The sequence below is a fragment of the Rattus norvegicus genome, chromosome 10 (assembly GCF_036323735.1).
Source record: "Rattus norvegicus strain BN/NHsdMcwi chromosome 10, GRCr8, whole genome shotgun sequence".
Classification (NCBI taxonomy): domain Eukaryota; kingdom Metazoa; phylum Chordata; class Mammalia; order Rodentia; family Muridae; genus Rattus; species Rattus norvegicus.
Window position 1 is genome coordinate 2,937,569 of NC_086028.1, and position 25,110 is coordinate 2,962,678.

General features: G+C 44.9%; 1 protein-coding gene across 7 annotated transcripts in view; it reads right to left on the bottom strand.

Annotated features, from left to right (window-relative positions):
* Nucleotides 1-20,608, bottom strand: part of Ercc4 (ERCC excision repair 4, endonuclease catalytic subunit) — a 32,092-nt gene extending 11,484 nt beyond the window's left edge. For 4 of the 7 annotated variants that reach the window (XR_005489982.2, XR_005489983.2, XM_039087015.2 and 1 more), the window contains exons 1-7: nt 17,566-20,608; nt 15,783-15,963; nt 6,433-6,628; nt 5,426-5,633; nt 3,564-3,744; nt 2,432-2,560; nt 802-912 (exon numbers count right to left, since the gene is read on the bottom strand). Coding sequence is in view for 5 of the 7 variants with exons in the window: in XM_039087015.2 (XP_038942943.1) it covers nt 802-912; nt 2,432-2,560; nt 3,564-3,744; nt 5,426-5,633; nt 6,433-6,628; nt 15,783-15,963; nt 17,566-17,772 (1,213 nt within the window). In the remaining 2 variants the exon portion in view is untranslated. The other 3 variants (XM_039087016.2, XM_039087017.2, XM_039087018.2) reach the window with 3 other exon arrangements.
* Between the last annotated feature and the right edge of the window lie 4,502 nt (nt 20,609-25,110).

Genomic DNA, 25,110 nt, shown 5'->3' on the forward strand with positions numbered 1-25,110 from the left:
GCCCAGCACACCACCCCGCTTGCCTTAGTACTCTGCAGGGGCTGGAGAGAGGACTCAGCGGTTAAGAGCACTGACTGCTCTTCCAGAGGTCCTGAGTTCAATTCCCAGAATCCACATGGTGGCTCACAACCATCTGTAATGGGATCTGATGTCCGCCTCTGGTGTCTGAGAAAGCAACGGTGTACTCACCTACATAAAATAAATAAATCTTTAAAAAAAAAATCAGTATTTTCAAACATGCATTTACTCTCTATCTAATTTAATTTTTTATTTACACTTTTGTCTTAGTCTACTGTGCTCATCTGTGCTCATGTTTGAAGGCAGAAGGCCTACAACTGGAACTGTTTCTCTAGGACTCGGTCAAACGAGGCATTTAAGCCTCTTTGGAAGGACACGTGGCTGGGCGTATAAAACAGGGGGCCAGTAGCTGATTCCTGGGGAGTCTAGGTTTAAATCCTGGTGAATACATACATGGAAATGTGCTCAATCTTTAATAGAAGCCCCGAGAAGCTGAGCAGTGAAGACTGTGCTTCCTGAATACAAAATGACTCAACCCGGGGAAAAGCTCAGCGAGCAAAGGAACCGAAGCAACGCTGGCTCCAGGGAGGGGACCGACCGGACACCTGTGTGCTGGATGGTGGCTCCTGCCTGGGGTCCAGTACTGGGACGCAGGAGGAAGGGGAAGCAGAACGCCAAGGCCGGCCTCAGATGCAAGCAAGCTCCAGGCCAATCTGGGCCAATGAGATCCTGTCTCAGAAACAACAAAGACAAGGCCAATGTCACCACCTCCTTTGTTCCTACCTGGGCCACCAAGGGCTTCACTCTCCTTATTTTCTGTTTCGATTTCTTTCAGGACTTCAGTCAGCGCTTCCCACTTTGGATTGCTTTCTAGGACCAGTTCTTTTTTTGTTTCTGTACAAAAATAAATGATAACCTTATTCTGTATGATGTTCAGCTAAAACCATGCCAGTGGCTTTCCCACACCAGAAACTAACATCGCTGTGAATGGCTGTCCTTAGGCTTCCACCACGCAACACAGGAGCTGCTTCCCAGAAAAAGCCTCCCGACAAGTCTAGCTGAAATGTGCAGAAGTGGCGGGTGGACAGGCCATGTGCACAGCCGACGGAGCCTGCTCAGTGATGTTGAAAGGAAAATTATACAAATTTAAGGTTTAAAAATATAAAATTAAAAGAATAAGCCCCAAAAGCCACAAACTCAGGAGTAACAGGCCATAAAGATAAAGAAAAGGAATGCAAGAGAACTACTTTGCTTATCACCCGGTGTGAATAACTGTTCTTTGTTCTGCCCCTGTGATGTTTATTTAAGCCCCTACTTGTGCTTTCCAGCCATTGCGTCCTACAGAGAGCACCCCAGGAAACCTGCGGCCCAAGCCTAACCAGAGGTGTTTCAAATACAGATGCTTCATCAGTTTTGACAAACTTTTAAAAATAATGAGGACCTGAAGACCCTACCCTTCTCCTGATTTAGTAGCTCTGTTCCAGGAACCAGGGGGCCATAAAACCTTCTAGCGTCCCCTTATCTCCTGGAGCCATAAAACAATCCTGTAACTTGTGGTGCCTTCCCCTTTGACACCCACCATCCCCTGGGCTCACAGCCTCTGCCTTTAAATACTCTTTCTCCCAGCCTCTAGGGGTCGACACCTCTGTCTCCTGCGTGGGATATGTGTCGGCCCGGAGATCTCTGTAATAGGTCTCTGTAATAAACCTCACCTTTGCTTATTACATCCAAAATGGTCTCTCTGTGTCTGGGGTCCGCGATTTCCCAAGACTTGAGTAAGGGTCTCTCTGCGTGGGATCTTTCAATGTCAGTTGTGATGCTGCCCATAAGCAGCTACACAAAGCGGGGGGGGGGGGGCAGCCATGCTCATTATTTCTTTTCCTTGCTCCTTTTCTCTCTTTTAGAGTCAGGGTTTCTCTGTGTAGTCCTGGCTGTCCTGGAATTTACAGAGATCCGCCTGCCTCTGCCTCCAGAGCCCTGGGATTAAAGGCACAAGACACCACTGCTGCCGCCTGACAGTATCTAATAGGCCTGTGCTTTCTACAACCCTGAACATGGACAAAAGCAGGCAACAGCTATTTTTCTATTCTGTAAGTATTCAAACATATGATAGACTATTTTGAACAGATCTTTAAATGCTAAAATGTTTCACTAAGACTTTAAGTGCCCAAGATAGTAACAGTTGAACTGTTTCCTATATAGCAGTGAGAACACTCTTGCCTGATGTCTGGACTTTGACACTGGTGTCCTCTGGCCATGGATCTCATCCTGGTTTCACTGAGTGCTCTTCCCACGCTCTGTACACATCTCTATGCATAACAGGAGATGCTACATCTGCTTTAGGCTGACACCTGCTTCCACACCACTGTGGCCCTTGCGGCCACTGTGAACAGAGACATATGTAAGGCCTGACCTTGCTCTTCTGGACCTGCCATCTTCTCCGATGTTTTGGTCTTTTTGCTCAGTTTGACATCTGGGACACGGTAAACTCGGGCACGAGCATTCACGAACATGGAGGTGCTAGCATCCAGGAAAAGCCAACCTAATAGAATTTTTTTTTTAAAAAAAAGGCTTCAATTAGTGTCAGTTTTAAATACTCTTGATAGTCACATGACCCACATAGACCACTGGCTGCCATCTTGCTTTCACAACTGTGTCTAATTCTCTCTTATTGCTGTAGCCTCTGCTTGGCTAGACCAGTGGTTTTCAAAATGTGGCCCAGGGCCTCCTTGACTCCTCAAGAGGTTTGCATGGGTATGAGATCTCAAAACTCTGCTTATAGTAATTCTAAGATAACCATGTGGACATTTCCAAGGAGGTATTGGAGAACTCCACATATAACCTTGCATAATCCAAGGCAGTGACACCAACTAACGAGTTCTTTCTCATGTACCTCTGCACTTCATCCTTTTTGTATGTCCATGACACTGGGGACTGCATGCAGGGCCTTACATGTGTTAAGTATGTACTCGACCATGGTGCTTTATCCTCCCTCCTTCCCCCCATGACACTGGGGACTGTATCCAGGGCCTTACATATGCTGGGTATGCACTCTATCATGGTGTTATATCCCAAGGTCTGTACTTTGTTACTTGAGGAAGTCCTGAGGAAGTAGTGAAAATTATCAATTGCACATATTTGACCCGACAGCTCAGCATCTCTGGTAGTTAGCATTACAGTCACTGTACACGTGTGCACTTCTACACGAATCTCATAAGCCTTTGACATTCTAGTGGATGAATGTCTTTGAGTAAAATTAATCTTAAGTTTCTACCAACCAAACTCCCAGAACACAACCTATTCCCAAGTTAGGCTGTCTGTACTACAAACTTCTTCTCTGGAAATAAAACTGTCGGGAATGATGAATATTTATTATACAGAACAGAACTTAAGTAGGTGGGAACATTAGCAGCCAATAAAGCTCTACATCCTTGTGCACTGAGCATGAAATGCAATTTATAACATGAGTTGAATACAGCACTCCTTTCATTAACACATTATTCAAACCAGCTCTTAGAATAATATTGGTATTTTTAATCTCACACCTGAATTCTGACCAAACACCTTCTCTGTTGCTCTCAGAGATTCCAGAAGATTTAGAAAAGTAACACAGTCGTACTGAGAGAGATACTGCAGTAACGTTCTTAGTATCTTCAAATCCTGCACCAAGGATTTAGTCTTGGCTCCAAGCTGATGCCACAAAGGGTCCAAGTAATGGCGGATTGTCTGAAAAAGGATACAATTTACTGTTGTTAAGATATGTCCAATATAGCTTTTCTTAACACAGCCATACTTTCCTTAAGGGTTATTTACTAGATATGTAAAAATATATTTAAGATGCTAAATGCTTTGTTATTTGCATTTTACTACAAAAAGATTCCCTTATATTCTTAATATTTCCTTAGTATTTCTTTCCAAGGAAGTGGCTAGAAAGTTTCAGGTCACTAAATCCTAATAATGTTTTAGTTTTTCAAGCATAATGTTTTATTACTGTAATTTTTATGACCAGATAGAGTTAAGCTCCCTTAGTTATTTTTAACATTACTGTCAGGGGGCTGGGGAGATGGCTCTGTGGGTAAGAGTGTCCATTGTGCAGAAGAAGGACCTGAGTTCAAATCCCAGCATCCACATAAAAAGATAGGATGTGCCTCTAACCCTGGAGCTATGCGGGCAAAGACATGAAGACCTCTGGGACAGTCTGGTTTCACCTCAGCTCTAGATTCAGGGAAAGACCCTTTGCTCAATGAAATGAGGCGACGAAGTAATAGAGGCCACTCTGGCCTCTGTACATTCAAGAGCATGTGCAACACACACCAGACATGTGTACTCAGCACTCACAGACACAACACACAGCGATGCATGCACATGTATGCAGACATGCACAAACATGCATGGTCATACACAGCAGAGATAGAACGGCTTGGTATGCATTGGAAACCATGACTGATCCTTAGGAATAGAGACAGCAGCATAAGGAGCATCTCATCAGACACACTGAACAGACGTGGTATCTGTGTGATCTGACGGTTCATGCTCCGGACTGGGATCCATATGCACAAGACACCAGATGCTACAGTGAAAGGAGGCTAGAGCCAGTCTACAGCAGACCACTTTGTTAGAAGACGTATGGCTCCTCAAGGTTTTGTCTGACTGATGCAATCTCCGTCTACGTTTAGATGTGATTAGAGCAAGAATGTCTAAAATAATCTCTGCTTCCCAGCTGTCAGCGACGTCACACAGAAACCAGTGCTCAGGAAAGCATTCTGCTTCTCTAGGGCAGGTTTCTTCTCGGCACGCACTAAGCTACCCACACTTGAGGATGAAGGCGCTTGGCATCCACAGTAGCCTCCTCTGGGCATCCTCACACACTGCTCCCAGTGACACAGACTGACCCATAATTCAACTAGATGTGACCTGGAATTTCTTAAAGATCGCATTTTAGAGTTCTATAATTCACTATAACACACTATAGGGCCACATGGTGAGACCCTGCCTCAAAACAAAAACAGCCCCACAAAACCAAACCAAATCCAAAACTAAAACAAAAAATTGCGCCTGACTTCCTATTTTAAAAAGGCAGTATATTTCAGGGACGTCCAATTATGAAGCATTCCTTTATAGACCTGTTGTCGTCTACAGATACCCAGATACTGTCAGTTGGAATAAAGATATTGATTACATTACAATAAGACATTCACTTACTACATAACTGAAAGAGTCAGCCTTGTGCTTACATGGCAATCCATATGTCACTGTGACTTACCATTTCCCAGTAGGCAAAGCAGCCCCAGTCTAAGTCACCTACAGTTTAATTTCTACAAAGCACTCGGCGAACACCGAAACGCCTTCCATTCTGCAGAACAACAACCTAACCAGCTGTGCAGCAAAAGGAAGAAAAGAAGTGGACCTTGTCGAATGGCTTCCCCAGAGCATTTTCTAACGACAAGTCTTCTACTTCTAGCGACGGGTTGTGGTACTTAAGTTCCTTCAGACACGCGTTTAAGACGTCCAGTATGGCTGTCTGGATGGCAAGCATGGCCGGAGTCATGGACACGTGAATCTCTACGACTTCAGGCTTGTGTTGTTCCAAGAATGAGTTGACTGCTACATGGAACCTATGGAGACAGTTTCCAAATCAGCTTCAACAGCTAAAAACAAAACAGAAGCACAACGGCATACGAACACACTGGGCCTCACTTCGAGCAAGCATCACTCAGGCAAGGCAGGCCCAGAAAACCTGTCAGCCGACTGTGTATGGCAGCTTAGTGCTCTCAAAAACCAAAATGAAACAACAAAAAGGCGTGTCACACTTACTGGTGTGCATGTGCCACAGTGCATGTGTGGTGGCTGCAGGACACCCTAGTGGGTCCTGGGGATCGAACCCCGTGAACCATCTTACTATCCTCGCCCTCGCTCTTTTTGAAAGATATATTTATTTATCAACTTGTGCATGTGTGTCTGTGCACTCAGAGCTCAGAGGACAACCCATGGTCAGTTCTCTCCTTCCATGTGGTTCCCGGGGATTGAACTCAGGCAAGTGTCTGTACCCCTGAGCAATCCTGCTGGTTCTGCTTTTGTGCCTCTAATGGCAGAGCTGACCTGACTGGGCCTCCACCACCAAAACATTTACCATTTATGGGTGGTTTTTAGTTCTGAAATAGGAAACAATTAAAAGAATAATTATACAACTAGTAGTCTTCATAAAATTGAAACACACACACAAATGTGTTTAAAAAAGAGGAGGAGGAGGAGGAGGAGAAGGAGAAAGAGGAGGAAGAAGAAGAAGAGGAAGAGGAGGAGGAGGTCCTTAGAGACTGGATAGCATATTTTACACTGTACTGTCAACTGCATTAAAATGCAGCTCAGTTAAGGCCCTTCTGCTCATGGAGCATGCCCCATGACTTACGTCATTACCTTGGCCACAGGTAGAGCTTCTTCACGAAAAGGTTCCTCATCACTCTTTCCACGTGACAAAAGCCAGTGTCAAAGGCAACAGCGTTGTCGGTGAAAGCTTTGATGAAGCCACGTTTGTTTTTCTGGCGGAAGAGGCGCAGAATGAAGGCTTCCTGGCAAGACTCAATGATCCTGTGTGCTCTGTACACGAGGATGCCTGTTGGGGGTTGTATTAGTCAGGGCTCTCTAGGGTAACAGAATGTATAGGATGAATCTCTCCATATATAGATAGACGGGGAAAGGGGATTTATAGGTTGCAGTAGTAACCCTGTGGTTTCCTATTCAAGGGTGGTGTCCTGCCAAGGTCACCACTGCTGTGATGTAACACCATGACCAAAAGCAAGTTGGGGAGGAAAGGGTTTTTTCTGCTTACACTTCCACATCACAGTTCATCATCAAAGGCAGTGAGGGCAGGAACTCAAGCAGGGCAGGATCCTGGAGCCAGGAGCAGAGGCCATGGGGGCTGCTCAGCTTGTTTCTTATAGAGCCCAGGACCACAGCCCAGGGATGGCTTCACCCACAATGGGCAGGGCACTTCCTCATCAATCACTAATTAAGACAATGTCCTATATGTCTGCTTATAGCCCAATCTTGCGGAGGCCACTCCTCTCAATGACCCTAACTTGTGACAAGAGGACACAAACCAACCAGCACAAGAGGCAGTCTGTGTTTTAGCTTCAGTGAAGAGTGTGCACAAGAGAGGTGAAGTGAGGGAGTGAGTCTCCCAAGCCACTGGGAACATGAGTGTCTAGACCAGAGGGGGGAAGGTTGAGGGAGTGACAGAGATCATGGGTCTTGAATGGCCCACTATGTTAACAGATAACTACATAAAATAACTTCATTTTAACAAGTCTGGATAGCATCTGCATCCCATTAGATGAAGTCAGCTTTGAGGATACAGTCAACAAAGAGCTAAATTACAACATTTAAAACAAAAACCTTTAGTGATCAAACTTAACACAACATTTTGTTTTGTTTATAGAGGCAGGCACATGATATTTAACCTAGTTGGCCTTAATTAAACTCATGATCCTCTTGCCTCAGCCTCCTGAGTACTGGGATTATGAGCAGGCACCACCAGGCCTGGCATTATGTGGCTTTTGTGGTCTGAATGGTACAATGTCCCTGAATCTAAAAAACAAGAACAAGGGCTGAGGAGGTGCCTCAGAGGCTAAAGAACTAACCACAGCGGTGATGACTGAGCTTGTACCCCTAGAACCCACGTAACAGCCAGGCGGCTGTGGGTCACCTGTACCAGGGAGCTACTGACCCTGCCTCAGTAAATAAAGCAGACACAGACTGGGACATCTGATGGCAAGTTTTGGGTCTCCACACACATGCACACATCTACTTACATGAGAGCACACACAAATACATGCACACACAGAAAAGGTAATAATTATACGTGTTTCCTAATTTTAAATATCAGATGCTAAACAGGGGAGCTTTAACATACTACCATTCTATTCCATTTCTTTCTTTATTGTGTGTGCACACGTGAGGGAGGCAGGGCATGCAGAGTGGCAGTTACAGGACAACTTCTAGGAGTCTGTTCTCCCCTTACACCACGTGCATGCTGGCGATGGAACCTGGGTCAGGCAAAGTGCCTTTACTCACTGAGCCATGTTTTTGACTCATTTAATACAGTGTGTTTAGTGACAATCTAGAGAGAAGCATGAGTTATAACAGGGGACGGATGTCATTTCTGTCAAACTCATCATTCCATAAGGATTCTCAGTCTTTATATCGGCATGTCCATGCACACACATGCATTGGTTTTTGGACCTACCTGCCTCACTCACAGGGTCCTGAAAATGACACGCCAATACAGTTCCTTTCTGCCATTCAATAACTTATGGTACAGTGTATTACTTTGCTGGTCCAGCATGACCTTGGAATGACATGGTTCCTGTCCCTGGGACAAGGCCAGCAAGCGTGGGTGAGTGTCGATGGCCACTGTGGGCTAAGGCATGTTTGTATAATAATGAACATATTTTACGTTTGTTCTTCAAGGAATGTTTTCCCTGTTAACATTAATGACTACATAATAATCAGAGACAGTAGTGGGGTGGGGGCAAAGGTGTGGCTAATGTCTCAGCAAAATGGTAAATGCTGGGACCTTCGCAATAACCCTTAAGGCTGTGGGAAAGAACTCTAAAAACATGAGTTCAAAAATATATAATTTCTCAACTATGCAAAATATAAGACTATAATATGAATTAAGAAGAGCTTCATGAGTCTAAAGGAACAAAAGCAGCTGTGCTGTGAGCCAGCTTGTCAGAAAGATACTAAGGAAGAAATGTAAAAAAATTAAAAAAACCCAGACATGGGATTCCTTCCCACCTTTAACCATTTATGTTCCTGGATGAAAGACACACACACACAGCCTTTATATTTAATATGCCTTGAGCAGCACAATAGCTGGGCAGCTGCCCAGCCTCCATGATGTTAGAATCTATTTTCTCATCAATAAACCCAATTGGGCAACCCTCTGGGTTACATTCTCTTGGCCCTCTGGGCGCCTTTTTCATGGTCTCTAACCCAGGAAACCCTTCTAGCTATTGGCTGTTGGCATCTTTAGTTACCAATCAGAATTAACTCAGGGCAGAGTCGCTCAGACTATGTGCAGATCCTGAATCATGGAGGCCAGCACTTAGCATTACAATAAACAATAAAAGACAACACCTCAACAAAGGAGATAATGAGACTTAGGGAGTAGGGATCACAGGAGATCCCACCCAGCTGAAAGTTTTTGTTTATGCTTATGAAAGCAGACAGAGTTGACCAGGGACATAGAAAGGTTAGGCCCTGTAGTGGGTTGGCCTAATCTGCTTGTATTCCAGTGCTAATTTGGGGCCCCCCAAACTGTTTGTCCCAAGGAAGAGAGTGATGTTGCCCCTAGATAATTGTGATTGGTGAATAAAGATGCCAACAGCCAACAGCTGGGCAGAAGAGAAATTGGTAGGGTTAGGCTTTAAGGGCTTAGAGAGAAGGCACCACCAGAGGAGAGGAGAAAGAAGTCGCCATCATGTAAGAAGAACTGCAGGAGAGGAAAAAAGGAGAACCAATATGGGTTAGCTGAGCCATAAAAATGTGGCCATGTGGGCTGGCCAATTGGAGCTAAGAGCAGCCCAAGTGGAACACAGTAAATAACAGCATGGGGGGGGGGGGGGGGCAGCTGCCCAGCTATTGTGCTACCAAAGGCTATTTAAAAATCAAAAGGCTATGTGTATCATCTTTCAACTGGGAACATAAAAGGTCAAAGCCTGGGAAGAAGCCCCCACCCACCCACCCAAGGCACCAGGCACCAGGATTATCTACTACAGGCCCAGGAGTGATAGAAATGGTAATTTCAGGGTGGGGTCTCACCCAGCTAGCTTATTGTCTGTGCTTAAGAGAGGCCTCTGAATTCTTTTGCAATGTTAAAAAAAATGTATTTGTTGCCTCCTAAGAATCAAAGGGCTGGGGTCCTGGGATGCTGGTTCAAGGGATAATCAAAGGGAACCTGGAGCAAATGACTGGCTTGATAAGTAAAATAAAAGACTCCTAGGATAGAGATGAACTATCCAAAGATGAACAGAACACACACACACACACACACACACACACACACACACACACAGAGAGAGAGAGAGAGAGAGAGAGAGAGAGAGAGAGAGAGAGAGAGAGAGCGCCCAGGATTTGACTTCCAGTCGTTTGTTTCCTCCCAGACACCCCCTCCCCCAGAACCCTCTCTCCAGGCCAAGGATGGTCTCTGGCATTACTTTAGATTGAAATTCTGGACCAAAGTAGCTGGCACTAAATTTTACTCTCACTAACTACCTAGCAAGAATGTAAACATTCATTTACAAGTTTACGGACAAAGACCTTCCAAGCACTCCAGAACACATGACATACTCTCTGGTTAGAAAACATTTGGCTTTCTGAAGGACTCCACAGGCCGGCCACACTTGGTTAGCTTGTGTTGAAACATTTACACAGGACCTGAGTTCAAACCCTCAGCACCCTTACAGAAAGCCAAGCGCAGCTGCCCTGTGCATGCTGGCAACTCCAGATCTGTAGGAGACAGAGACAGAAACATGGCCACCTTGTGCATGGCAACCAGAGCTGTAGGAGAGGCTGGTAGCTAGCTGCCAGCCTGCCTCCAAGTTCAGTGGGAGAAAAGCCCTGTCCCCAGGGAGTAAGATGGGGAGTGACAGAGCAGGACACCCAGTATCTTCCTCTGACCCATGTGTGTGCACAAGGTCCAAACACTCCCATATATACTTGCATACCACATACAACAGAAATATCACATAAAATTGAAAACAATAAAACTGGACTTTCAAACTACAGGTGAGCCTCAAATTAGGACAACATGCTCTAAAAGGGCTGCATTGTTTCAGAATCCAGGAGAAAGGAGAGTGCTAACCCTAACCCCAGGTGCAGGCTTTGATACAGGCTCAGGTAGGCCTTCAGAGGCTGGGTCACCCTGGCCCATCTGACATTATGATTTGGTTATGGAATGTCCCCAGAGGCTCATTGAGTAATCGGGGCTTGCCCCTGCAGGTGTGCTCAGAGGACTCATGGAGGTATTATTTTAAGATTAAAAAAAGGGGAAGGAGAAGCAACCTGACTGCGGTCACCCAGAAACAGGGTAGACACAGAAAGAAATTCTAAACCACATGCTTCCTGCTGAAGCCTCCATGGGGTCCTTGTAAGAACAGCATCTGAGCAGGGTGAGTGTGGGGTGGTGTTAGTGCTGTAGGAGTTCCTTGTGAGACAGGATAGCATGTGACCCAGGATGGACTCAACTTTGTCAGTTTCAGTCAAGAAGCCACCTGTGAGCTGGGCTCTGAGGGGGTGTTGATCAAGAATGTGCAGGCCTACTCTGGTGACTGATGGTGTAATACTGACATCTAGTGGTAGTTTCTAGACAATGTTCTGATGTTAGCAGCTTAAAAATCCACTTAGACAACACAGAGCAGTTCAGATAAGGGCTTTAGATCACTAACATCTCCAGCTACAATGCCCTTGATACCGTTTAATAAGGGTTTACTGTGTTAAAGCAGCATAGCAGTGCTATCATTCTAACAGTGTTTTTTTCTTTAAAAAATATTTCATGTGTTTGGGTGTCTTGCCTACTTGAACGTCTCTGAACCACATATATGGACACCTGATTTTTTTTAATAAAACAAAACAAAACAAAACAACAAACCCAGAAATACACACTGGTAAAAAAGGTGCCTAACTGGATGTTGGCTTGTAGAAGAATGCAAACAGGTCCATACCCATCTTCCCGCACAAAACTCACGTCCAAGTGGATCAAAGACCTCAACATCAAACTGGATACACTGAACCTGATAGAAGAGAAAGAGGGGAAGAGCCTGGAACTCGTTGGCACAGGAGACAACGTTCTGAACACAATATTAATAGTGAAGGCACTAAGTTCAATAGTTGATAAATGGGACCTCATGAAACCGAAAAGCTCTGTAAGGCAAAGGGCACTGTCAATAGAACAGAAAAACAGTTAATAGGACAGAGAGACAGCCTATGCAATGGGAAGATTTTTACCTATCCCAGACTTGATAGAGATCTAATATCCAAAATACATAAAGAAGTCAAGAAACCAGATACTGAACAAAAGAATCCATTAAAAAAAAATAGGGTACAGATCTAAACAGAGAATTCTCAATAGAGGAATCTCAAATGGCTGAGAAGCATTTAAAGCATGTTCGTGTTCAACATCTTTAGCCACTAGGGAAATGCGAATCAAAACAACTCTGAGATCTCCATTCCATCACAGTGGTTAAGATCAAAAATAGAAGTGACAGCTCACGCTAGCGAGAGTGTGAATTAGGTGGAAGACTCCTGCACTGTCGGTGGGAGTGCAAACTTGTAAAGTTACTGTAGAAATCAATATGACGGTTCCTCAGAAAGCTGGAACTGATCTACCTCAAGACCCAGCTCTAGCTACCACTCACAAGGAGACTTTTCAACTGTGTTCACTGAGACTTTATTCAGAATAGACAGAAACTGGGAACTATCTTAACTGAAAGAAAATGTGGTACATTTACAGGCAAATGGATCCAACTAGGAAAAAAAAAATCATCCTGGCTGAAGTAAGTCAGATCCAGAAAGACAAACATGGTCTGTATTCACTTACGAGTGGATATTAACTGTTAAGTAAACAAGCAAGCTGTAATTCACAGACAGAGGCAAGGAAGAATACAGAGTGAAGCATAGATCTCCTTGGGAAGGGGAAATAGAATAGATTCTGTGACTGGGGGCAGAAGGGGAATAGGAGTGGGATGGGTGGGGGATGGAGGGAGAGAATGCAGGGAGAGAAGCTGGAACTGGGGGATGGTGTGGAAACCTGGTGCTATGGAAACTTTCTGCAATCTATGAGGGTGCTCCTAGTGACTTCTAGAAATAGAGAACACTGGTCTGAACTGGCCTTACTTTGAAGCCAGGCAAGGTTGCCTTGGTTAAGTTGCTGAGAACATCTGGTGGAGATCTCTAAAAACCCAGACTGATGTTAGAAGGCCACCCTCTGAGAACTGTCAGCTGTAGGCGGGGTTCCCTGGCTGAGGACAACTTCCACACAGCTCATTGAGTGTAGAGAGGTCAGGCTGGTGTGGGCTTGGATCCTCCACCTCTACATTCTAGTCTCTCTAGCCCAAGAAGGTACTCTGCAGGCTACTGAGAGAATCTCAGACACCAAGCCAGCCATAACGTCCTCCACCTTCAATCTCCCTGCCTGCAAGATGTTCTGGGGCAATGGTGGTGCAGAACTTGTGGGAGTGATCAATGTCTGACTTAAGCTGAGGCCCACCCCATGAAGGTGAGCCCTTGCCCTACATTGATTGGATGGCCAGAAACCAGAGACTAGATAACCCAGAGACTTAGGGGTAAGAACCAAGTATGATTGTCTTAAAAAAAAAAAAAAAGATCAATGAAATGATTCCTAATGACATGGTGCTATATGCAGAGAATAGTGCCTTGTCCGGTTGTTATCAGAAAGGCTTCTTCAGGCAGCAGACGGAAGTGACGAGAGAGACCCACAGACAGACACGAGGAGAAAGAGTCTAAATTGAAGGTTTCCCCTTGGAGATTGGGAAACCCCATGGAAGAGGGTGAAGAAAGACTGTAGCAGTCAGAGGGGATGGAGGACACCAGGAGAACATGGCTTATGTGGGCTCACAGACACTGAAACAGCAAGCATGAGGTCTCCATGGGTGCTTAATATACATGCAGGCCTTCTACATATGTGTTATAGATCTTAGCTTGGCATTTTTATGGGACTCCTAACAGTGGGAGTGGGGGTGTCTCTGATTCCTTTGCCTGCCCTGGAGACTCTTTTCCTCCTACCAGGCTGTCTTGTCCAGCCTTGATAGGAGAGGGTTTCTGCCTTGTCTCAGTGTGTCTTATTTTGTACTGTTTGTTGTCTTTCTTTTTCCTGAAGAAGAAACAGAGAAGCAGTGGATCTGGGGGAGCCACTAGGAGGAATGGAAGGAGGAGAAATTGTGGTTGGGATATATTATATGAGAGAAGAAATCTATTTTCAATAAAAAAAAATGAGAAAAATGAAGTTCAGGAGATCTTCATTTGGACCTTCCTTCAAAAAGGATCTTGTTTGAGTGGAGTGTTAGCTGGCTGTGATGATGCTCAAGACACTGTCTAAGACAATGAAAAATGCTTGACATGAATGATAAAACCTGATTCAGCCAATTAGGTGCACACAATGGGAAGTGTGTGTATGAATCTGTTTCCTGCCATCTGAACACTCATTGCTAAGCACCGGACACTGAGCACTGGACACGCAACTCAACGGGAGCCGTTAAATATGGGTGAGTCACATATCCTGGTTATTGAGTCTGGGATGAACAAGTGCTTCCTGGAACGAAGCTTATGGGCGAGCCAGACATACACAGGCAAGTGCAATGTAGTGCTCTGCGTGCTCTGGGTAGAGAGGCACGGGGCAGTTTAATGGCAGCCTGGCAGGGCTCTTATATTAGCTCCAGGCCAGTCAGAGATTTCTGAAGGGACAAATGATAGTGAAAGTCAGTTGTTTCTACACTACCCCTGGCTGAAATTATCTCCTACCTTTCCCCTCTGAAGTATTGAGTAACTATTCAGTTTAATTTAAATCATGGGAAAAGGAAGGAAAGCAAATTTACTTAAATTTATTAGAAAAGTATTGATAAACACATCAAGTCTGGCTATACCCAAAAGGCAAATGTCTGTCTGTCAACTACAACATTACCGGAAGTCAGGCTGGAAAACAATGGGCCACAGCTTACATCCAATCACACACTGTATCATGATGCTTCAACCTGCAGTGAGCCACAAGGTTAAAACAGAGCAGAAGGTGTACCATGTTCCAGGGTACACCTCTGTCAGAGCACGGCCCTTTCTGGGTTTGTATGCAAATACAAATACTGTGGCCAGAGAGGGGGTTCGGTGGCTACAATCATTTATTCTCTCAGAGGACCCAGGCTTGATTCCCAGGACAACTATCCAGGAGTCTAACCTCTTCTGACCTCTTAGGTACCAGACACATGTGGTGCAGTCATGTGCGCAGGCAAAACGTCTCTAAACATAAAAAATAAAGATTAGAAATACCTAAAACAAATGTGCCACTGTGCCAGTGGTCACACAGCATACAATATGTACAATTATGTGCACTGTGCACAATACTCAGGATATACTAAACGACTGTCTAGTTCTGTACTTTTCTTCCTTATTTTGGAGGTCTCCTACTTATAAAAACCAGCCAACCGTCAAACAGTGAGCCGTGTTAATAGTGGCATTAGGCCCAAACAGCTGTGTTTACTAGTCTCTTGGTTATATCAAGAGGTCAATGTCTAATTGAGATTTTTAAAAATTTTTACTTTAAAAATTATGCATATCTGTTTGTGCATGTGTGATGCAGTGGGGGTGGGAGGTGTTGTTCTCAGAGGGCTAAAGAGGGACTCAGAGCCCCTGCAGTTGGAACTGTGGGCAGCTATGAGCCACCTTATATGGTGCCGGGAACTAAGCGCTGGTTTTCTGCACGAGCAGCAAACACTCGTACTCTCTGACCCACCCCTCCAGGTCACCCATGCAGGTGTTTGTCTGGAAGCTCGAAGGCCTTCATGCGATGGCTAAATCACGGAGCCGTAGTGTTGTGGCATGGAGCCAGACGTACTTATGTCATAAACTCTACAGTTGTCAGGCAGTGTGCCATCAGCTCAGCTACAACGCTGTGTGACAAGAGCAGAGTATTTAGCAGGAGACAGACGAGAAATAAAAATATTCACATTGTGTATAGGAAGATTTCACATTCTTACCAGTTATTAAATCTGAAGGTATTCTGCCAGTCAAGAAATCAACCACGAGTATTCGACTTGTTGCAAATATAATACCGCCCTGCGTATAGACTTCATAGCGACTGTTACTTGCGATTTCATTTGTCACCCGTCGAGGGAGGTGTTCAACTCCTTCGATCTTCAACTGATTGATAAAGTACTCCTGAATCAAATTAAACTCATTAGTAAGCTGCTTGGTACAGGGCAGGGCACTTTTAAAACAGGCTGCAGGGATTTAAAATGAGGTCTCGGTTCTCAGAGCTCCCGAGCATCACAGAGAATATACAACCCATCAGCCAATCGGGTCACTTTAATTAAGTTTGGTAAACTTAAGTTGTGCTTTGGAGTTTATTTAAGAAATAATTGTGCTTCCGTCATTATTTCCATTTCAACACCAAGCCACAGAACCTTTTAAAATCTTGGGTTAAAAGTTTTCTTTTTTTTTTTTTTTATAAAGATTTATTCATTTATTATATATGAGTACACTGTAGCTATCTTCAGATACACCAGAAGAGGGCACTGGATCCCATTACAGATGGTTGTGAGCCACCATGTGGTTGCTGGGAATTGAACTCAGGACCTCTGGAAGAGCAGTCAGTGCTCTTAACCACTGAGCCATCTCTCCAGCCTTAAAAGTTTTCTACTACCTAGAAACCACTTCCGGCCGAAGCCGGGTGAGACAAGGGATTCCTCTCTGCAGACAATGCATCAGAATTGATGCTTCCTGGAGCGACCTCAGAATGTCCATAGACGCAATGGCCCGTTAGTCTCTCAGTCCAACGCCACTTTTCCGGGCATCTTACATTGCATGAAGTCCCTTGCCAAGCACTGGAGATTCCTAGGGGCAACCAACAGGGCCTCAGCCTTTAAAGGTGACTGTTCTCAGCTGACATTTTCTTCCTGGCCAATATACCTAGGGGATCGTCGGATTTATCATGCTAGGCTAAGTCCCCATTTCTCAATGTCCCCATCAAAGCAGGACTCATTCCATTGTCCTCAGGATCACCAGTTCTCCTTAACCCAGATTAATCGCTCCCCTAGCTTTAACTTCCAGTCTTCCCCCACCCCCTTATTTCCCTAGTCCCTCTTCTTTTGTGCAACCTCAAGATCTCCCTTTCCACTTTCTAATCACTCTCAGAGACCCTGTCATCCCCATCACTGCCCTTTTAGGGGCCACACTCTGTCCCCCAAACACACTTAATATCCAACTTCAAATCCAGACGCTATTCCTACACAGATTCCGATACCTTCTCTCCTTTGTAGTGCAATCCATTCCACTCCTCTACCTCAATGTGTAGCCTAGTCGTCCCTCTCTTATTTAGTGTTAGGGAGTGTGTGGGACCCTTTTTCCCAGTGTCTACGAACTGTGTCTTGGCTCTGTATTTCCCTCAAGGACCTGTATTCAACGCTCTCCCATGTCAACTGAGGAACCCAAGACTTCTTTGGGATGTGTTCCATACTTTGCAGAGTCATCCCGCAGTGTCAGAGTCCTGGATCTCCTTCAAGCACCTTCACTCAATGCCCTCCCCGTGTCGTGGCAGTCACTTGGACTTCCCTGGGGTTCCCTTCCCTCCTCCGCAGCGACCTGGAACTGTGTAGGTGCCTCGCATCTCCCCCTAGGGATCTTAATTCATTCCTTTTGTTGCCCTGTTTGAGACCTGCAGGTTTCGGGGTCCCTGCAACCGTATAGCTTCACGTTCCTGCCGCACCAATCTCGGCTCCGATGTCCCCCAAACCCTCCGGTCCACCCATCCCTCGGTCGCACCTCCTCGGCAGGCTGCGTGTTGAGCACCAGCACCAGGCAGGCAGGGTGGCAGTGAAGCCGCAGGAAATGGTAGAGGAGCCGGTCGGCGCCGAGCCCGCGGGCGCACACCACCAGCCCGTCGCTGTCGAGCAGTTCCAGCACCTGCTGCCTCTCGTACTCCAACAGAGGCGCCATACTCTGGCGTTCGCCCGGCAGGCCCCGCTCCATGGGCGCCCTTCCGGGACCGCGGCCGCGCGTTGACGGAAAGAGCCGAGTCGAGCCGAGCGCTGGCCGAACGCAGAGCAGGCAAGCGAAGGTGGGAGGAGCTTGGAACAGAGGTGGCTGCAAACGCCAACTCTGAGAGTAGGCCGGATGTGGCCGAAGGGAGCCAAGTTCAAGAGGACAGCCTGCCGATTGTAGCCGAAGAAGAGTCGAGGCGGGAACAAGTGTAGTACGAATGTGCCCGAGTCAGAGGGCGGATCTAGTTGAACTCAGCCGAGAGGTACCAAAAGCGTTAGCGCGCGGAAAGGCGTCTGGGTTCGGACCGCAACCTGGTGGCGTCGGGGTCCCCATCCTTTAGTTCTCTAGCCCTAGATATAAACTAACAAAATGTAAACCGAGAAAACTAATCCACGTGATCCTCCTATACCGACAGTTCAAAATGTTAGCTGTCAGTATTCCAAGTGCATCCAGAATTGACAGTTTTTTTAGCGTGCAGGTTTAGTCTCTACTTTTACAAGTATTTCCTCCCTCACCTTTAAAATTTTGAATAAGCATAATACCTTATGAGTTTCAGTTTCTTGTTTGCAAAGGGCTGGAATACAATAAGATATTTTACAAAGCCGCACTCAGGTGCCAGTTACAGCCGCGTTCCACCTTCCAGTAGAGGGACATCTTGGGTCAAGTTTGTAACTACTTAAAAACAAACAAACAAACAAACAAAACCAAAAACCAAAAACCCAGGTAAGCAATCTAGGAGACATTCTCTCTCAGAATCCCCTATTCCCCTTCATTGTCAGCCCATAAGAAATACAAATGAAAGCAAAATAAAAACTCAGGAGCAGCCATGGTTAACAACGTGAAATCTATACTTTTTAGTGCCCCCTGTACCGCGTCGTTGCACACACATACACACACACACACACACACACACACACATACACACACGCACACACCCCTCTTTATGAAATAATAAACAACCAAGATTCGAAACCCAAGTTTTGGTTTACCAGGTGGGACACGCTATCCCCACATGCTGGAGTAAATTCAAGGCCAGCTTGAGCTAGAGATGGGGACCTTAGTGGTAGATCCTGAGTCTGTCACTAATACTTCTCAAATCTCTGATGTAATCGTCTTTTAAAGGCCTTTATGTGGCTGGGTTTTCTGTAATGTAGAGGCATATGCTTGTGTAGTTACTTCCTTGAGAACATTTAGTTGACTCCCACTCCTCCCCACCAGCATTCTACAGCATTTCACTAGCTGCATTTATACAAAAGTTCATCAAGCCCTCACGGTGCATTTCTGGACTGATGATTAGTGGGGTAAAAAGGTTACCACATTTATTTGAGTCTGCACAACCCTCATTACGTTGCCTTCTTGTCCGCCATTCTCCAGATCAGCCGTCTGAGAGCAGGTCTGTTTTTCCTCCCTCCTTGGCTTTCTCCAGCGTTTTCCTTACACTTAGTCACAATGAGAACGGCATATAACAATTCCTGAATCTTCCTGAAGTGGACAAAGATGCCTGCAGATGGCTTCCATGCAGCATTCCTGAGAGCCAGGAGATAATGCCTGAGTTCAGCAAGTTATATAATCAGGCAAGGGGACAGGCTGGGATGGTGCGTTTTAGTTCAGGGTGCAGTACGTAGGCACCCAGCATACATTCAGAGGTGGGTGCGTGGGTCACAGTGCTGATCTTTATACCAGAGTCCCCCCAGGCTGTGGCAGGTAGAGCAATGCAACCCCAAAGATGCCCACACTGAACTCCCAGAACCTATTATTTTTCATGGCAAGGGAGACTTCATAGATGTGATTAAGCTAAACTCTTTCGATGGAGAAGTGATTTTGGATTATCCAGGTGTGCCCAATATTTTATAAAGATGTGCTTAGGGGTAAAGGGAAGGCAGGGGAGTTAGCTTCCAAGGAGACTGTGAAGGGAAAACTAAGGCCAGAGTGAAGTAGAAGGGACCAGGAAAACAGCCTTGAGTAGCAGAGGAACACCTTGGTTCTCCCTTGGAATGTCAAGAAGTAACCCAGCCACCATCACCAACCCATTGTGCCTTTCTGGTGCCTAGACCGGGAAGCCATTGCATTTGTGTTATTTTTAAAATCCTCGGTTTGGGGTGCTTTGTCATAGCATTAATGGGAAAGAGATGCACAAGCTTTTCTTATTTTGATCACACTGAACTTTGAAGATGAAGCTCCCGGCTTATCAAAACAAACAAACAAACAAACAAACAAACAGAAAAACAAACAAAGCTGTAGATAGGGCCATGCGAGGGAGCAATTATTTTAGAAGGTCAAGACTTATTGGAAATTCAAGCACATGTACAGTGGTGGGATAGAGCTCAGCTGAGGAAGTGCTTACTGTGAAAGCAGGGGTACCTGTGTGATCCCTAGAATCCAGGTGAGAGGTCGCACTGGAGGCTGTAGTTCTGCTGCTAGGAGGTGGTGACAGTCCCTGGGGCTTGCTGTCCAGGCCAGTGAGAGAGCCTGTCTCTAACACAAAGTAGTCGTCATGGTGGCTCAGCTGGTAGAGTTTGTCATCTAAGCCTGCTGACCTGAGTTTGATCTCAGGAATTAACATGCTGGAAGGAGAGAATTGACTCCTGAAAGTAGTTCTCGGGCTTTCCACCTTTGTGCTGTGGCTCACGACTTTTGTAAATAAATGAATGTAATTAGAAAAAACAACCAATGTGGACAGTGACTGAGAATTGACACTCAAAGTTGACCTCGGGTCTCCACATGTGTGTGCACTCAGTGCATATACATGGACATATATGGGTGAGTGCACACACGCACACACAATAGCCATGGAGATGCATAAATATGCATGCAGTTTTCCTTCTCCCAGTGAATGTTAATTGAGCATACAATGTGTCAGGTGCTGTACCAAGTGCTAGGGTCTCAGGGAGCAAAGCAGGCAAAATCCTTGTCTTCTGTTCTTAGGGAGCTAGTGTATGAAGAAGTCCGTTGATCTTCTCATTATGTGAACTGTGGTTATTTCTTGAACATTCCTAATGGTCCAATCACAAGAGAGTGCTTGAAAATTTTTCATGCACCCCTAGTAAGCAGACTCCCAGAGAGCTATTAAAGTCTGAATGTGGACAGGGACCAATATCTAATATATACTGAAGAAATTGTAGAGCAAAAATCGATAGCATGGTTCCACTTGTCTAAAAATATCAATAGTATTTTCACAGGGCTGCATGAAATGTGTTGGAAAGAAATGAAATCTCTGGGAGTTAAGACAAGAGGTCAGCATCACCTTTGAACTTTACGTTTTCTGTTTATCCGCCTCTGCTCTGTCTGATTTTCCTTCCTTGAACTTACATTGCCTTTATAATAAAAATGAAAGAAGAAACTCTCCAGCTCCTGTGTAAACCCTTGGTCAGCACCAGAAACGTTACCCTAGGAAGTCTAGATTTAGTCCTCACATGGCAGGTGTCAGCAGGTGTCCCAGGCTGGTCCCCGAGCAGATGGACCTTTGCACACACTGACCTGTTCATCTGCAGTTCATCTTTGTCCTCAGTGGCCTGTGACATAAAGTTGACAAGGAGATTAAGCATCGTTTTTTCCCCTTGCACACCCCAGTCTCATCCCAACAGCCAAAGCCAGGGCATTGGCATTTCTCTTAGCATGTAGTCTTTCACACTATATGCAGTCATCCTTCGGTATTCATGAAGGATTGTCTCCAGCTCCCCTTCCCCAACACTGCCTTAATATGCAAATTCTCAAGTATGTTGCAGAAAGTAACACAGTGGGCTGGGAATAGATCACACGCTTGCCAAGCATGGGCAAAGCCCTGGCTTTTATTTCCTGCCACGGAGCCAAAATGTTAACTGGAAATGGTGTGGTCTTCACATAGAACCTGGGGAGTCTTGTTGCAGTTTTGAACTATCGTTGGAGACTTTCGATGTCTAACACAAGGCACATGCTATGTGAACATTAGCTGTGGCTCACTGGGGGAATAGTTTGACAAGAGACAGTTTATTCATGTTTAGCATAGTTGTGACTCTTTCCAAGTTGCCTGTGGTTGGTTGGATGCATGGATGTACAGTCTACGGATACAGAGAGGTGTCACACCAAAAGCCCATTAACTCTAGACTCCAGACTCAATGTTGAGGGTTCAGGGATGATCACTCCTGGAGTTCTCACTCAAACAGAAGATGCTAACCAGATGTTTTAATTTTGTTTCTGTTGCTATGATAAAGCATCCTATCAAAAAGCAGCTTAGGGAAGAAAGAGTTATTATAGCTCACAGTTTCAGGCTATAGCCCACCACTGTGGTGAAGCTAAGTCAGGAACTCAGTTACATCACAGAGCAGGAGCAGAGAGGAGTTCATGCACGCATGCTTATTTATTTGCTTGCTTGTTATCCTCAGGTCAATTTCTTGACTCGCAAAACCCTGCCTAGGGAATGGTATCACCCACGGTGAGTTTGGTTTTCCCACATCAATGAACTTAAGACCAATCTCCCGTAGAAATCCACAGGCCAGCCCACTGTATATAATCGTTCTATGAGACTCTTTTCTAGGTGATTCTAGATTTAATATGTTCCTGGTGTACAACAGCTGATGTTGGTGTTTGTGCCAAGCTGATGATTGAAGTTAAACATAATACAAAATAAGCCAATATTAATAATCGGGTGCAGTAAGGCACACAAGAGTACATGGTAAGGGTTCTTCTGGTCTGGTTGTCTAGTGTGGTTTGTCCAAGGAGGTGGTGCCTGAGCATTAACTCTGAGGCCTGGCTAAATAGGGCAGGGAGACAAAAACATGTCTCGGGTAGAGAAACCAGAAGTAGAAATTCTCAAGACATAAAGGAGACCAACTATGGGGGAATTGATCTCCTGGCTCGCCTGATTTTAGGGCCAGGTCACCATGGGGTTTGTAGTGTTTGCTGTGGTGGTTTAAGGGCTCAGATGGGCTGTGGGGTGGTTTTAGCACCAGATGAATGTTGGGTGATAAGGCTGGGATATGACTTGATTCTTTGTAGACCAGTGTTTATCAGGTTCCCCTGTTGGGCATGGGTAGGAAATAATGATGATGATGTTATCACAGTACCAAAGCTTTGGGAGGCTCCTACTGTGTGTCAGACAGGAGACTAAGCTCATTCCCTTATTTCTCTGCAAAGGTGTGGAGTATTGCTCTCTTCACTTGTCAAGCAAGGAGAATAAGACTCAGAGATATTAAATAACTTTCCTAAGTCTACTTGGCTAAGCATGGAGCAAGAGCCCAGGGTGCCTCTCTACCTGTTATCCATCCTTTCCAACTTGCTGCCCAGATGTCTGACTTAAGTCTGTTGGACTTGAACTTGAGACACTCGGGTTGTTTTCATCCTTTCCTTGCTTAAACATCTCTCTATCATTAAGTCAGAGAGGTTTTGGATCAACACATCATAACTAAATTTGATTTTTATGTCCACGGAAGGCTTAAATAAAGATTTATTTTACGTGAGTATTTTTCTTGCACCATGTGTGTGCAGTGCCCAAGGATGTGGGTGCTGGGGACTGAACCTGATTCCTCTGCAAGAGCAGCAAATACTCTGTAACTGCTGAGGGCACCTGCAGTATCACGATGCCATAGGACTTTTATATAGCAACACTCACATACAGATTGTGTCTTACTAACCCTACAGTGTTTGCAAATGTCTAAAATAACTTAGAATATGTCTTTAGGTTATGTTTTTAAGAGATTGTATTTTGAGACAGTGATAGATTTATATATATAAATTATATATAAAAATATAACAGAGATAGAGACTAGTGAAATGGTTATGCATCTCTCTATACATTGTGGTTCTGTTATAGTAGTCAAGTTTGTCTAAAATGTTCGTGAGGGGAACCCAGCAGTATGTATCATGGTAGTTCTCTGTAGAGAAAGTCACCTGCATAGTGATCTTTAGCCACTGAGAGGAGACGCTGTATTTGGTAACTAATCATCACTAAGAGGTGGAAGGAATTAATTAATTAAATAAGCATCATAAATATACACAGTAGAGCTTTATTTAGCTACAGAGAAGAATGTAATTTTGTCATTTATAGGGAAGTGCATAAAACTGGAGATCATCATGTTAAGCGAAATAAAACACCTAGAAAGTTAAGTATTGCATTTCTGTCATATTCAAAATCTAGGTTAAGAAGAAAAAAAATCAGTAAAACTAGAAGGGAGGGGTCCAGGAAGTGGGACATTGCAGTCTAATGTGCTATGGCTGAAGCATCGTATGTGCGTGTGAAAGTACATAAAACAGGAAGCAATGCTTGTGTGTTATTGGGTGCACACATACATGGCGATTCATCGTAGGGAATTGGCTTACCAAAGAGGCTGATGAGTCCTTTTTTTTTTTAAATATATATCCATTTTCCAGCTCCCCCCATCCTCCCTTGCTCTAAATTGGAAATCCATCAATTCTTGAGGCAAATGGAAAATAAAGACAGGGGGGCACATACAACATACTCTCGCAGGCACTGTGCATCAACACAACACACAGTTGTTCCGACTCAAGCCATACCGAGCTAGTCTTTTAAAATCCTGGTCTCCTAGATCTTGGAACAATGTTACTTAGGAGCCGATGCCAAAAGAAAATAGAAATCCTGAAAGAGAATTGCCCACCCCACCCCTTTCCAGTCTTATTTCTTGCTTTATTGATATAGGTACAACAACAATAAATCTAATAATAATAATTAAAAAGAACATTTATCAAGCGCTCACTATTTACTAGTCCTGTCTCAGGGATTAGTTCATTTATTATTCTTGTCATCTGAATGACAGGAAAACTGTGATTATTCTCAAAGCTGCAAGAGAGTCTGGAAAACACAGAGGTGTGCTCACACAGAGAAAGAGGCAGGATGAGAAGGTGAACCTGGGTGAGCTGACTCCAGAGCCAAGTCTAGCCTGTAACTGACTCCGAGACCTATCATGCTGCCATACCTTAATTTCCTTATCTACAAAGTTAGACAGTAAGACCCACCTCACTGGGCCCTTGGAGCACATGCTCAGTGCTGAGCACATTCTGAAAGCTGTTCATTGCTGTTAAAACACCATTGTCAGAATTATTAATTCCTTGTACAAATATTTTCTGCTTGCCTACTATGTATCAGGCCCACTCTAGACTTGAGGGTCCAACAGTGACCTATAAGATAAATAGCGTGTGCTCCAAGATACATACACTCAAGCGAAGGAGATAAACAAGAAGCAGCAAGCTATGCAGTATGTCAGATGCAGCTTCCTGTTGCCGAGGGACAACACAGGTGATGGATATATGGGAGCAGGCAGCAGTCTTATACTGTTGGCCAGGGAAGGTCTTTAAAAGAAGGGAATCTTTGGGGAAAGAGATAGGGAGGAAGAG